We start from the raw sequence: 15,691 nt of genomic DNA on the forward strand, positions 1-15,691 counted from the left end.
CTTTATCACAATTTTTTATTTTATTAGTGACATTTATATTATTATAGCTATGTAATTATTATTCATTGTTGAACAAAGTAGTGTGCTATAATTACTTTTTTTTTTAGTACAAAATATTGTTTTTACTGGAAAATTAAGTCTTTCAGTTCTGGAAAGGGAAATATACCTGTATCATGTATTATTTAGGGTAGGCTAAACTTATAACAAACCTTAAGCTTTATAACAAATGGACCCCAAAATAGAGTGGTCAGCTACAAGATAAATTTATTTCTCACATAATAGAGAAGAACAGATGTTCTAGGTCAGCAGGGGTTCCTTCAACATGTGGTTCCTAAGATCACTTTGTTGATTGCCATTTCAGCCCACAAGAAGGCAAAAGTACTTGGGAGAATTTATGAGCCAGGCCTGGAAATGGCTTGCATTACTCGCACTCACATTCCATTTGAGAGCACTTAGTCACTTGACCTCTTAATTCTTAAGGAAACCTGAGAAATGTAGTTAGTGCCCAGGAAGAAGGGGAGAAAGGATTTCTGTGGACAGTTAACATTCTCTGCCACATACTGTTTCTTTGAAAATTTATTCCCTTCTATATTCTCTGTTCTCACTTTCTCATTCTCCTATTAGTCAAAGTTAAATCTCTGGGATTGATTTCATATCTCTTCTATTTTCTGTTTCTTTGTCTTTTTGTTTTGCTTGTCAGAAGATGTTCTTTTTTTTTAAACATCTTTATTGGAGTATAATTGTTTTACAATGGTGTGTCAGTTTCTGCTTTATAACAAAGTGAATCAGCTATACATATATATATCCCCATATTTCCTCCCTCTTGCATCTCCCTCCCACTCTCCCTATCCCACCCCTCTAGGTGGTCACGAAGCACCGAGCTGATCTCCCTGTACTATGTGGCTGCTTCCCACTAGCTATCTATTTTACATTTGGTAGTATATGTAAGTCCATGCCACTCTCTCACTTCGTCCCAGCTTACCCAGGAGATGTTCTTACTTGTATCTTCCACTGAAGATAAACTCTACTGAATTTTCCTTTCAGCGACCCTATTTTTAATTTATAAGAGCTCTTTTTTTGCTCTCTGATTATTCCTGTTTCTTGTCTCTTCCACTTCTTAGCTCTGCGACTTTGGGCAGGTCACTGCACTTTTCCAAGCCTCAGTTTTCTTATCTATAAAATAAGAGTAAAATTTGTAATATTACCTTTGCACTAAAATAATGTTGCGTTATATGCCTTTGACTGTGCATTATCAGACCGACCTGTGTGTTCAGTCAGGTTTCTGCTATTTACTTGCTAAGACCTTGGGCAAGTTACCTAACTTCCTTAAGTCTTGATTTCCTCATTGTAATATGAAGACAATAATAATACCTACTTCAGTATGTCATTTTGAGTCTTTAGTGAGGTAGTTCTTGCAGAGCATAGTACCAAGCACATGGTACTCAGTACTCAGTAACTACTAGTCTAAAAAATTATTATCCCTTTCCCTCTTAAGAGCTGCAGTTCACATTGAGATATATGTGCAATTTTAAACAAATACAATTAAGACCATACCCAAGTGTCAGAATAATATTATAAAGGGAAGTGTTTGTTTCTAGCTCAGATAAGATCTACAAAATGTAATGGGTTATGATCTGCCCAGCTGGTCATTGGTGGATAAGGCTGGAATGATCAATTTGTACCCCCTTCTGGAGATTCTAAAAATGTTAAGCTAAAGCATTTGACATTATCCTGTAGGAAATGGGGAGTCATTGGAGAGTTTTGGAAGAAGAATAGCAGATTTGTGTTTCAGGAAGTGAAGATAAATTAATAATCATTTAAAGTTAGTTTGTAAATAAATGATCCCTTGAGAATGCTAAAATGTGTTGTCCTAAAAATGTATTGGAGAGCCCGTCAGCTGATGTGGAGGAGAAGTTGTGCGGATGTTCTAAAACAGTATCTTCCACCGTGGGGTCGTTATGTGAAGGATACACGCAACTCCACGGACTTCATTCCTGGAGTGGGAATTATTTGTTTGGAGGATCTCCTTCATGTAGCTGCTGTCACTGGATAGCAGTCAGGTGATGGCAACTGCCTTGTATTTAGTTTGTCAAAGAGCTGCGCCAGATTCAAGTGGCTCTGCTAAAGATATGAATTTAGTGTCTTCTTACCAAGGAAATTATAAACACATGAAAATTATTACTGTTAAGCTTTAAGAATTCAGATAAAAGCAATGCAATAAATTATAAAGTATGGTTATAGGGTAATTTTTTCATTCCTTTTATATATGATAGAATGTATATACATTTTATACATTGACACATTATAAATGCTTTGTGGAAGATGTGAAAATTTAGCGTAATGGGATATTTATTTTTTAAATTAAGTTGGTGAAGAAATTACAACTTATATTAGGGAACATAACTTTATTTTCCCTTTCTAGAAATAACGAGACAAGATAAACAACTAATTCTAATTGTTATTCATTAATAATTTATCTGCTGGAACATATTACAGATCTGTAGTGAGCCTTTATTATTTGTGATGTGCACAGGATTCATTAATGTGTAATTGAACCCTGTATTTCTCCCACCCCTTCCCCTTTTTCAGTAGAGAGAGTTGAGAAGAAAACCTAGTGATGGGAAGCCAGGCAGGGGAATTAGACTAAGCTAGAAGGTTATGTCCACTGGCACAAACAAGACTTAGAGATGAGGAGGAAGGAATCAGAGGGAGAAAACCCACTAATATCAAGAGAGGGTTTTACGGAGGTTTACTAATGGGAGGCTCCAAAGCAGCTGCAGAGTAAATGAGAGGAGGGAAGGGAGTTTGAGAAGTGGTGCTGTAAGTTATAAATCAATAATTTTGAGAGACAAATAATAAAGGTTGGAATCTCTTTTAATAACTTTTTCCTACTAGATTATAGTTATTTATATGTGATTCTATAAAACGTGTGGGGTGTTGGCACTTTTGCAATTATGATTACACATAAAATTTACTGAGTATGAATAATCAGTATATCTTTATTATATCTTTAATTATTTGAAAATGTGTCTCTGTCCTATTTGGTGGTGAACTTTATGATGAATTAAAATGACTACTATTCTTTTACAAATTAGTTGATGCAAAAGATCACTCAGTTTCTGAACAAACTATTAAATTGATGTAAGTAGAAATTTTCCTTATACTTCAAATTTGAACTCTTCTATTCATTAATCACCTGTATTTACCAGGAATCCTATTGTAATAGATAATTTATAATAATTATATGTCATTTTTTCTGTATTTAAGGAAAAACTTTGCTTTCATTTATTTTCTAATATGTGGAAAAAGTAATTTTTAGTCATTTAATTTAAAAACCACTTTCTCAATATACAGATTTCTAAGACTCTATTTTCATGTAATTATAGCACACAATAGAAAAATAGGAATTGTTTATTTTAAGCCTAACTCCCTCAAATCTGATCCATCAGGAAAGTTTTGGTTTTTTTTTTTTTTGCGGTACGGGGGCCTCTCACTGTTGTGGCCTCTCCCGTTGCGGAGCACAGGCTCCGGACGCGCAGCCTCAGCATCCGTGGCTCACGGGCCCAGCCGCTCCGCGGCATGTGGGATCTTCCCGGACCGGGGCACGAACCCGTGTCCCCTGCATCGGCAGGTGGACTCTCAACCACTGCGCCACCAGGGAAGCCCCATCAGGAAAGTTTTATATAAGGTCTTTCCATATCTTCTGAAAAGTTAATGATTAGTTTAGTTTGTAGGGCTAAAACTGCTTACTGGTTCATTTATTAGGGGTCTACAATAAGAATAGTAATAATAGGAGTAATGATAGCAAGTATAGTCATTGTAGTAGTTAACATAGTACTTAGTATGTGTCAGGCCCTGCTTTGTGTTTATATAATAGTCCTGTGGATAGTTATCGTTGTTTTCGTTGTTGTTATTTTTATTATACCCACTTTATAGAAGAGGATACTGCAGCCCAGAGAAGTTAAGGAACTTGTCCAAAGACACATAGCCAGTATGCTTTAAACTCTAGTAGTCTGACTCCAGAATCTGTGCTCTCAGAACAATATCCAGCTTTCCAGTCTTCAAGCAGTTATAGTCTACAGTGAGCAGGGATAACTCATTACAACTCATTGTTGTTTCTTTACCAGTATATTCTGTGGGAGCACCGATGAAGAAGCCATCGCCTCTGCTTGAGATGTCAAAAATGAAGCAGGTCTTAAAGTAGAAAATTTCCAAATAGACACAGAAAGTAGAAGGATTAGGTACCTCCCATGCGAAGCCACAGAGGCATCAAATTGCACAATGTGTTTGGAGGATGACAAGAATTCTGATGCAGCTGGAGCCTAGTGTGAATGGAAAGTAGGGCTGAGGATAAAGCTGGAAGGGCTAAGACCAAGTTATGAAGAGTCTTTCATAAGTCTTTCAGTCCTACCAAGGAGTCTGAATGTTATTCTAAAGGCAACATGGAGACATCCAGGGACTAGATGTGTTCAGTTCTGGTGGCAGTATAGAAAATGGCTTGGAGAATTGGGGGTCTGAGATTCCAGCTTGGAAGAGTCCAAGCAAGGGATAATTAGGGCCAGAACTTTAGTGGTGATATTGGAGATGAAGAGGAGCAGATATTTTTATTTTTTTTATTTTTATTTTCTTTTTTATATCTTTATTGGAGTATAATTGCTTTACAATGTTGTGTAAGAGTAGATATTTTTAGGGCCTCCCTGGTGGCGCAGTGGTTGAGAGTCCGCCTGCCGATGCAGGGGATACGGGTTCGTGCCCCGGTCTGGGAGGATCCCATATGCCGCGGAGCGGCTGGGCCCGTAAGCCATGGCCGCTGGGCCTGCGCATCCGGAGCCTGTGCTCCGCAACGGGAGAGGCCACAACAGTGAGAGGCCCGCATACCGCAAAAAGAAAAAAAAAAAAAAAAAAAAAAAAAAAGAGTAGATATTTTTAAAACATTTTATTTTTTCTGATTCAAAGTAATACATGTTTATTATTTAAAAATTCAGACATTTTAACACAATATTGTAATTCAACTAGACTTCAATAAAAATAAATTTTAAAAATTCAAACATTTTAGAAATCTATAATATAGAAAGGGAGTGCATACCATAATCCTTCCCAAGGAAACCATTATCAACAATTTGGTGATGACTCCTCTGGTTTTTATTCTATATTATAATGATTCTTCTTTTATTTTTTAACCCAAACTTTAAACTCATTGCCTCACATCCTGTTTTATAGATACCGTTTATTGAGTGTTTGCTGTGTGCCAGGTATTACATTCAACGTCTTATGTTATTTCATTTAATCCTTCTAACAATACTATGAGGACTAGGCATTATCCTTACCATTTTACAGATGAGGAAATTGAAACTTAGAGTAAGGCTATTGCTCAAGGTTATAAATACAGCTAATAAGTAACAGAGCCAATTTTTCAATCCAGATCTTATTCTAAATCCCATCTTCTTAACCATTAATATGTCCTTAATAAGATTTGAAGCCCTTCAGATAAGAAGGGAGAGGTAATTATAGAAGACCCTGAGGACAGAGTAGACAAGAAGCCCTGAACGGAACCATTGCACCTGAATCAGCTTTACCCATTACTATTTTCTAGGTTAGCTTGAAATGCTAGAGGTTTAGCTCTTTGTTAAAGATCAGTATTTTTACTGAATTATCTCTTGTAAAGTTGCTTGAAAACTGGGGACATAATTTGATTGGTGCATTCAGACATCAAACAGTGATGTCATTTAGGTAAACAAATGGGACCTAATTAAACTTAAAAGCTTTTGCACAGCAAAGGAAACCATAAACAAGACAAAAAGACAACCTTCAGAATGGGAGAAAATATTTGCAAACAAAGCAACTGACAAAGGATTAATCTCCAAAATTTACAAACAGCTCATGCAGTTCAATACCAAAAAAACAAACAACCCAGTCAAAAAATGGGAAGGAGAGCTAAATAGACATTTCTCCAAAGAAGACATACAGATGGCCAACAAACACATGAAAAGATGCTCAACATCACTAATTATTAGAGAAATGCAAATCAAAACTACAGTGAGGTATCACCTCACACCAGTCAGAATGGCATCATCAAAAAATCTATAAGCAATAAATGCTGGAGAGGGTGTGGAGAAAAGGGAACCCTCTTGCACTGTTGGTGGGAATGTAAATCAATAACAGCCACTGTGGAGAATAGTATGGAGGTTCCTTTAAAAATTAAAAATAGAACTACCACGTGACTCAGCAATTCCACTACTGGGTATATACCCATAGAAAACTGTAATTCAAAAAGACACATGAACCCCAGTGTTCATTGCAGCACTATTTACAATAGCCAGGTCATGGAAACAACCTAAATGTCCATCCACAGAGGAATGGATAAAGAAGATGTGGTACATATATACAATGGAATATTACTCAGCCATAAAAAGGAATGAAATTGGGTCATTTGTAGGGACATGGATGGACCTAGAGTCTGTCATACAGAGTGAAGTAAGTCAGAAAGAGAAAAACAAATATTGTATATTAACGCATATATGTAGAATCTGAAAAGATTGGTATAGACGATCTTATTTACAAAGCAGAAATAGAGACACAGGCATAGAGAACAAACATATGGATACCAAGGGGGCAAGGGGTGTGTGGATGAATTGGGAGATTGGGATTGACATATATACACTATTGATACTATGTATAAAATAGATAACTAATGAGAACCTACTGTGTTGCACAGGGAAGTCTACTCAATGCTCTCTGGTGACCTAAATGGGAAAGAAATCCAAAAAAGAGAGGATATATGTATATGTATAGCTGATTCACTTTGCTGTACAGTAGAAACTAACACAACACTGTAAAGCAAGTATACTCCAATAAAAATCTAAAAAATAAAAAAAAGAGAAGAAATGCAAAATAAAAGAAGATTAGACAGTGGAGTCAGGTGATGAATATGGCTCAAGATGGAGGTCAGCATTATTCTGTTAGTTGAATTGCTCTTTGAAATTATCTCAATTCTTTAAACATGTTAGTAAGAACATGTCTCAACAGAACTAAGTGCTTTGCCACTACTATATATAAAATGATAACTAAAAAGAAGCTATTGTGCAGCACAGGGAACTTTACTCAATACTCTGTAATGACCTATGTGGGAAAAGAATCTAAAAAGGAGTGGTTATATGTGTATGTATAACTGATTCACTTTGCTGTACCACAGAAACTAACAACATTGTAAATCAACTATACTCCAATAAAAATAATAATAAAAAAAGAAAAAGAAAAAAAGAAAGAAATCATTAAAAAAATGATGTAATTTAGGGATATGATAGTAACATGCTATACTGGACCTAAATCTAACCATAAAGAATGTAAGACAGAAAGAAATTGATTCTTTTCCATCAAGGAGAATCACTGGGATATGGGATACAAAACATGGTAAAAGGATTTGGAACCCAAATTTTATGAAAAGATTATTAAAAAGGACTTTCTCACTTCAAACGAACTTTTCTCCTGGCCCATGCAAATGACATTTCAGGGTACTGAGAGAACTTGAGAGTGAGGTCACTAAATTGCTCTCAGTGATCCATAAAGAACCACTGCCAGTGGAAGATTTTCCAGAAGTCCAATATTAAAATAATACATTTCTCCTAATAATCTTATTTTTAAAAATTTTATTGCAAAAATTTTCAACCATATACAAAACAAGACAGTACAAAGAAATTCCATGTACTCATCTCCTAGCCTTAACAACCGTCAGTATTTTGCTGTGTTTATTTCATTTGTCTTCCCAACACCCCTTCCCTTGTTTTTTCTTTCTTTTTTTTTTCTTTGACTGGAGTATTTTAAAGCAAATCTCAAATCTCATGTAATATCATCATATCAACCCTAAACACATCAATATGCATCTCAAAAATAAGATAATTTTTACAAAACTACAATGTAATTTTGCACTTAAAATTAATAATAATTCATTAATAACTAATACCCAGTCCATACTCAAACTTCCTTGATTGCCCCCCCCCAATTTTAGTTGCTTTGTTCAAACAAGAATTCTAATAAGGTCCACTTATTGTATTTGCTTATAATGTCCCTTAAGTCTTTTTAAAGTCCCTTTTCATTTAAAACAGCACCTTCTCCCATGTTTATGCCACTGACTTGTTGCAAAACTGAATCAGTTATCCTACATAATTTCCTTTATTCTAGGTTTGTCAGATTGCTTCACTGGAAGTTATATTTAAAGGCTTGATTAGATTCAGATTCAGTTTTATTATGGCAGTCATATTTTGTAAGTGGTGCTGTGTAGTTTGTGTTTCATCACATCAGGAGACATATATTTAGTGATGCTAAGACTGAGCAATGAGTTCAGATGGTGGCAGCCTAATCCGTTATAAAGTTCCCCATCAACTACACTTAATTGTTTTATCATCCATTGATGAACATTGCCTGATTCAGTCATTTCGTTAGGGGTTACAAAAAGGTGATTTTCTAACTTTATTATTCCTTATATATTTATTGACTGGACTAGTTTTATAGAGAATAACTTTCCATCTTCCACCACAATTTAATTAGTCTGAAGTACAATCCATACTGGAGAGGAAGAATAAATGCCTAATTCTTTTCCTTCAATTATCAGTTTAGAAAGTAATAACTTGTTAACCTGGGAACTTCCATTGGTGTCCATTTATTTATCTCTCTCTTTCCCCCTGTCTTTCTCCCTCTCCCCCTTTTTCCTCTCTTCTTCTCTCCTCCTCCTCCTCACCCCTGTATCCCTGTAGTATCATTATGAACTAGTGGACTTAGTGTTTTTTCATACATCTTATATAGTTGTACTTTTAAAAAAATTTTTTGATGCTTGATTATCTGTCTGTGGCCTCTTCAAGTTGACCCATGTCCTTTTGATATCACTCCCATTAGTTTGTGAGAGTTTCCTTGCTTTCTGGCCCATCTTGTACATTTTCTAACACAGACCTGGAATTAGCCATTTCTACCAAGGACTCTTGCTCCTTTTAGTTAGAAATGTTTCTTAGGGACTATAATCTGGATGCTAGGGATGCTCATTGACATAGGATTATTGCTTCTAGCCCTTTTCAGTGGACAGAGTTAGCTCACTATTTTTAAAGTAAGCAAATGTTTCTAGATTAGAAGCAAAACTTGATTTTGCTTGATTATATTGAGGAGGCCAAGTGTTTGCTGAATGGCATCTTACAAAATTTGTCTTAGTGCTGGCTGACCTTGTTTCTTCCATCAGTAACAACAAAAGTCATTTTTCTCCTTACATAATATAATCTGTGTTCTTAAATTTAGATATTCTTGCACAAGATCTTTCTTCTAACCCTTTTTTGTGTAATGTTTACTGTAGCTCACTGCTAGATGAGATCATTTCTCTTACACTTTGGCTTTTATTAAATTTGAAACAGATCTTACACACTGTTATTATTTGAATAAGCATGCATATAAAGTAGTGTGCATTCTCCACAATGACATAGTTAATTATATAGTCCAGACTATATGATCCAAACTGCAAATCAGCAGGAAGATATGATTCAATTCTATAAAATAGTGATTCAACATTCATTGGATTAACCTTTATCAGCAACCTGCCATTAAGTTAGTTGTTGTGGAGAACATAGTGATTTGTTGTGGTCTTTTGTCCTTGAGACCCTTATCCACAAGTGGAATAAAATATATGAGGTAAATATTGATTCTTTACCAAACCTAATATATTAATGTTCTTGGGATTTGAAACTTAAGGTAGGCTTAACTTATGGAGCACTTCTTTATATTGTAGGCAGTAAACTATCAAAAGTCAATATCCTAGAGGGTAGTCAGGTTGAAATGATGTATGTGAATTATAAATTCCTTAAAGGTACTGAGGAAAATTAGGACTTTCCTTATATATCCCAATATATTCCTAACTTTAAGAAGTTGTCATCTCAGAGAAATGACAGTTCCACTCTTGGGCACAAACTACTAGGTTGGAATGACAAGTGTTCTGACCTAGAGTAGCATCTTTTAAAATATTCTCTTGGTTCTCAAGAATAAATAGTCAGTGCATCACAGATGGTTCCAATAAACTTCACCAAATGAAAGAAAAAAGAGAACTAATTATACACAAAAGTTGGAGTAGAAACTTTTTTTATAGATAGTTTCAGTTTGACAATTGAATTAAGAAATGAAAAAACATTGGCTAGAGATCATACAGTTTTTTCTCTAAGCCAAAGTTTGTGTCTTGTCAGAGTCCTCTAGTATTAAGAATTTTAGTCAGAGTTTGAAGAATGAGAAAAGTGCTAAAGTAGAATTACAGACAAGCTGTTGTAGGAGTATGAAGGAAGGGGAGAGTGATTCTGAATGGTAGGTGATTGGAAACACCAAGGAGGAGGTGGCATTTGAACTAAGTCTTGAAAGATGAGAGAGAATCTTAGAGGTGGAAACTTAAGGAGAAGGGCATTCTAGGTTGAGAGAATGGCATACCCCAAGGAGTTAAGGGATGTGATGAGAGATGAAATTGAAAAGTTAAGTTTAAAGCAAAATTATGAAAGTCCATAAATATCTTACTAATAAGTCTGGATTTTAATTGTCTGTAGGTTCTTTCTCTAGGTCAACAGTCTTCATTTTATATTCTCCTAAGTACTCTATTAATAAATGATAGTGTTTTTCTCCTTCACATTTCAGAAAACGTACCCATCTTTATAACATCTTTAATAAAAACCCACCTTATAACTCTTCCATGCATGCCAATAGGCTGATTTTTCAAATTCTTCTGATAAGAGAAATTGCTAACACTATAAATTGGCATTTTTTAATATTCTGCAAAGAATAGTGCCTATCTGAATATATTAGCATTTAATGTTAATATGAGTTTTTCAGGGAATATTCAGATGATATTTGTGAATATTATTCCACATAAAAATGGGGAAAAAATGAATAAATACCACACACGTTTAATGAATTCTCTCAAATACCTTTCTTTGCTGTTTTCCCTACTGTATTTATAAAGTTGATGTTGCAAAGTAGCCTATTTCCTAAATTGTGGGAAAGAGATTTTATTATTGATTCTGAATTTCATGTAAATATTATTTTGTTACTCTTTTTTTTTTTTTTTTTTGGTGGTGCGCGGGCCTCTCACTTTTGTGGCCCCTCCCGTTGCGGAGCACAGGCTCCAGACGTGCAGGCCCAGCGGCCATGGCTCACGGGCCCAGCCGTTCCGCGGCATGTGGGATCTTCGCGGACCGGGGCACGAACCCGTGTCCCCTGCATCGGCAGGCGGACTCTCAACCACTCCACCACCAGGGAAGCCCTATTTTATTACTCTTGAATCCTCAATTTCCCTCACCCCAAATTTACTCTTCACCCTACCCCAACTACAACATCTACAAGTTTTGTGGACTCTTCCCCTGAATAATACGCATGACCTGCCCATAGTCCTCTATTCTACTACTGCCACCCCAATCCAAGCCCCCATCATCTCTAGCTGGGCTTCTGTTCCTCCTACTAGCTAGTCTCCCTGCTTCCACTCTAGCTCCCCAGCTCATTCTTCCCTGTTTTACAAGATTCTCCACAGATAGCCAGAGTGATCTTTTTTAAAGCATATGATAGACTGTGTTAATTGCTTTCTTTAAACTATCCAAAGGCTTCCTATCACACTTAAAAATGAAACTCCCTGGGGCTTCCCTGGTGGCGCAGTGGTTGAGAATCTGCCTGCCAGTGCAGGGGACACGGGTTTGAGCCCTGCTCTGGGAGGATCCCACATGCCGCGGAGCAACTGGGCCCGTGAGCCACAGCTACTGAGCCTGCGCGTCTGGAGCCTGTGCTCCGTAACAAGAGAGGCCACGACAGTGAGAGGCCCCCGCACCGCGTTGAAGAGTGGCCCCCGCTTGCCGCAACTGGAGAAAGCCCTCACACAGAAATGAAGACCCAACACAGCCAAAAATAAATAAATAAATATTAAAAAAAAAAAAAAAAAAAGAAACTCCTTACCTTGGCTTACAAAGCTGCTGGTTCTTTCCTTGGAGCCTTTGCACAGTTAGTTCCCTTTGCCTGAATGTTTTGCCTCTTCCCTGACCACTCAGTCTAAAGTAAAGCAAATTAAGTACACTCTATAGTGTACCTATATTATTGTCTTCAGTTTCACAGCACTGAAGTATATGAAATTATCTTTTCATTGTTTATAGTCTGTCTCCTCCCCCACCAGAAACATTTGCACTGAACTGTGAATGCTAGGAAGGCAGTGACCTTGTCTGCTTACTGTCCTATCCCCAGCATCTGGAATAGTGCCAGGCACATTGTGGATATTTAGTGGGTATTGAAAGAATGGTGTTTGAATGAACTGTGACAAATGGTATCTATGCTTCCATTAACAGCAGTATTGAAATGGTTCTTTTGATACCATTAATATTATTTTGTTAATAAAACAACATAGTTCTCTGTTTCTCTCTTGTTTATGCTTTAGATATGAAACCCCACAGATCGCCTTACGTTGTGGGATTATGCTGAGAGAATGTATTCGACATGAACCGCTTGCGAAAATCATCCTCTTTTCTAATCAATTCAGAGATTTCTTTAAGTATGTGGAGTTGTCAACATTTGATATTGCTTCAGATGCCTTTGCTACTTTTAAGGTAATTTTTTCTGAATCAGCTGGGTTATTTAATTTCAGCATTTAGTCATTTGGCCTCTAAGAGGCAGTTTAACTTTTAAAAGCAGAAAATTATATTCCTTAGGTCAGAGCATAGCCAACTGTATATGATGTGGATCATAAGAGGATTCAGTAAATAGAATGCAATTAGACCCATCTGTCACATTGTGGAAAAAGCAACTCAAAATGCTTGTCATAAGCTCATATGGGCTTATGAAGAAGACAAAGACACAGAGTAAGGAAGAAGAAAACCAGTGAGAAGAGCAAAGAGTGAGGGAAGGAAGGAAAAGAGGAGGAAAGGGCAGGGGACAGACTCTAAGGAGAGTTGGCGGTGGGTGGAGGGAAGAGGAGCAGCGAGGGCAAGAACCATGGACTTGTGCTCAGGGTGTTGAGAAACCCCAGCAGCCTTCGATGTTTCATAGGCGACAAGTCTCACCCGGCAAAACAACAGTTGTACAGTGGCTACAGATGAAGCCCCCAAGAGTATATCTAGAACACATGGTAGGAGGGGCCTTGGTGCATCAAATAGGAAGAAGGACATTTAACACGAAGGATGGTTCCATTTCTTTCTAGCAAATATCTGTGCCTAAACAACTGAGGAGGTGTTCTCTATTAGTAGCTACTGTAGTGCCATTTTTTTTCCTTTTCTATCTGATGACTCTTTGCTGTCATGGAAACAAGTTAGTTCCTTTTTTAAAAATCCATAAATAAGACTTCACAAATAACTGTAAACATAGAACAACTCTAATGGAGGGGGAAGATCAAATTCAATTGAGCATTTATTTTTGAAAATCTCCCCAAAGATTTTTCAACATTTAATAGAATAAACTGTACTTGATAATAGTGTCTTGCATCATATGTTCAGCTCAGTTTAATTTTCAGCACAATATTGAATCACAAAAATAAACTATGGTGATTTGTGCATGAGCATATTTTCCGTTGAACTTAAGTCAAGTCCTTGAAAATCTAAATAACCTTAAAAATTTTTCCTAGTATGCTACCGATATTGAAAATGCCTATTTTCTATATTTTACCAAAATGCTGTGGTTAATATAATGTAATGACCATAAGTCACTTTTTTTTAAGTAGCTGGTTTCAAGGGGATTTGTTTACTTGGTTGGCTGGTTGGTTTGGGCTTTTGTTTTTATCTTCTTAGGCTTAACCTTTTTTGTTTTGAACTGCAGGATGACTACTGCGCAGTTAGTCATTGGTGTTTTCACATTGTTGGCTTATGTTTTTGTCATGGTATTGTCTACAAATTGTCCTTTCCCAAAAAAGATTCCTCACAACCACAATCTCTTTCACCTCTTCCTCTAAGAGTCGACATGATAAGAAGTGGTATGAATTCCATCTCTCTCTGCACCTGACTTGCTATATGTCCTTCATCTGTGAGATGAGGAAAATAATCTCTGTTTTTGCAGAGTTGTGAAGATTAGAAATAACGTATGTAAGGTGCTTGAAACACTCTCCAGCACGTAGTAAAAACTCAATAAATGCAGCTGCTGCTGGCTGATGTAGTATCGTGTCCCTGCCATTGCATGTCTGTCTCTGTCATTGCACCCTGAGTTCTCCCAAGCTGTGAAGAATTCACTAAAATATCAATATCAACATTTTTTTAGCATGATACTTAGACTATGCAGAACCTAGACCTGTCAAAATAATTGTTAGGAGGTGGGATGAAAGAGTACACTATTTCTGATACTTTTTTTAAACTTTAAATTCTTTAAAATTTGAACTTTATTTTTCTTGGCAATGTTCTGCTTTTTCCTTTTTGGGTGGGATCCTAGCAATTTTTCTCTCACTCAGTTATTTGATCTATAATAATGCAACTTCTGTATTTGTCTATGTATTATGTTTATATACATGTATTGTTATATATGTGTGTATGTGTGTATATATATATGGTATAATCCCTCCAGTTTTGTGGATACATTTATTATGTATATAAATTGGAGGGTATATCTATGTATATATAATGTATACACACTCAAGTGTAAGAGTGTATGTGCATGAATCACTTATTGGCTGTATCCATCATACACGTGTGCTGGAGGAATTCTGCCCTACCATATTATATTTTCTATTATTGGATTTTAAAGTTATTTTTTTCCCTTAGAATTTGAAGGAGCTGCAACTAACAGAACCCCCTCCTTATTCCTCTTTCTTTGGTGTAACACTAATGTGTAGTGAATGGAAAACCTTTCCAGGCAGCACTCATCGGCAAAGTACTCTTTCTGTTGCCACCATCACGGTATGTGCAGGGCCTGAGGCCATGGGAGATCATGGTCCTCACACCCGAGGCTGATGACTGTCCTAATAGATGCAGAACCCCATGGGTGCAGCCATCCACAGTGTCTGCTGCAGCCCATGGAGAGAACTTTCTAACCTGGGTCAGCTTAGAAAATCACTGATGCTGCTTAGGAGATGGGGGAAGAGAGTATCTGAAAACTAGGCATCCCGAATATCCACTTAGAAAAAGATTAGGGACCCCAAAGGATGCTGTGGAACTACCTTACTCTCTGAGGTGTCCCCTGACATAGGAACTGGTTTGAATTTTGACCTGGGATGGACCAGGAATGAATTCCTTAGAGAATTTTCCCATTTTAAAATTGCAATTCCAGAACAGTATTACATGTTCTCCTGAGGAAAAAAGTACATTTCTCCACGGATAGGCTGAATGGTCAATCAAGTTGTGACGAAAGGTAATATGAAATGAAATTAATAGCCAGTCTCATTATTTTTGAACTTGAAAATTGTAGTGCAAACTAATGAGGACCTACTGTAGAGCACAGGGAACTCTATTCAAATAATCTGTAATGACCTATATGGGAAAAGAAACTAAAAAAGAGTGGATATATGTATATGTATAACTGATTCACTTTGCTGTACAGCAGAGACTAACACAACATTGTAAATCAATTATACTCCAATAAAAAATTTAAAAAATAAAAATAAAACTGAAAAAAAAGGAAACTGTAGTGCAAAGTGCTTTAAATATTTAACTTTTTATTGAAATAGAAATAAGTGAGTTTTACCATTGCTGCTGCCTTCTTTTTCTCTGTGAGGTTATGTTGTGCATCT

General features: G+C 36.5%; 1 protein-coding gene across 6 annotated transcripts in view; it reads left to right on the top strand.

The window, feature by feature from the left end:
* CAB39L (calcium binding protein 39 like) overlaps positions 1–15,691 on the top strand; it is a 105,594-nt gene that overhangs the window by 66,794 nt on the left and 23,109 nt on the right. For all 6 annotated transcript variants that reach the window (XM_082602648.1, XM_082602650.1, XM_082602649.1 and 3 more), the window contains one exon: positions 12,425–12,593. In XM_082602648.1, coding sequence (XP_082458774.1) covers positions 12,425–12,593 — 169 coding nt within the window. The remainder of the gene's footprint in view (positions 1–12,424; positions 12,594–15,691) is intronic.

The sequence above is a fragment of the Mesoplodon mirus genome, assembly GCF_964341445.2.
Source record: "Mesoplodon mirus genome assembly, chromosome: 17".
Classification (NCBI taxonomy): Eukaryota; Metazoa; Chordata; class Mammalia; order Artiodactyla; family Ziphiidae; genus Mesoplodon; species Mesoplodon mirus.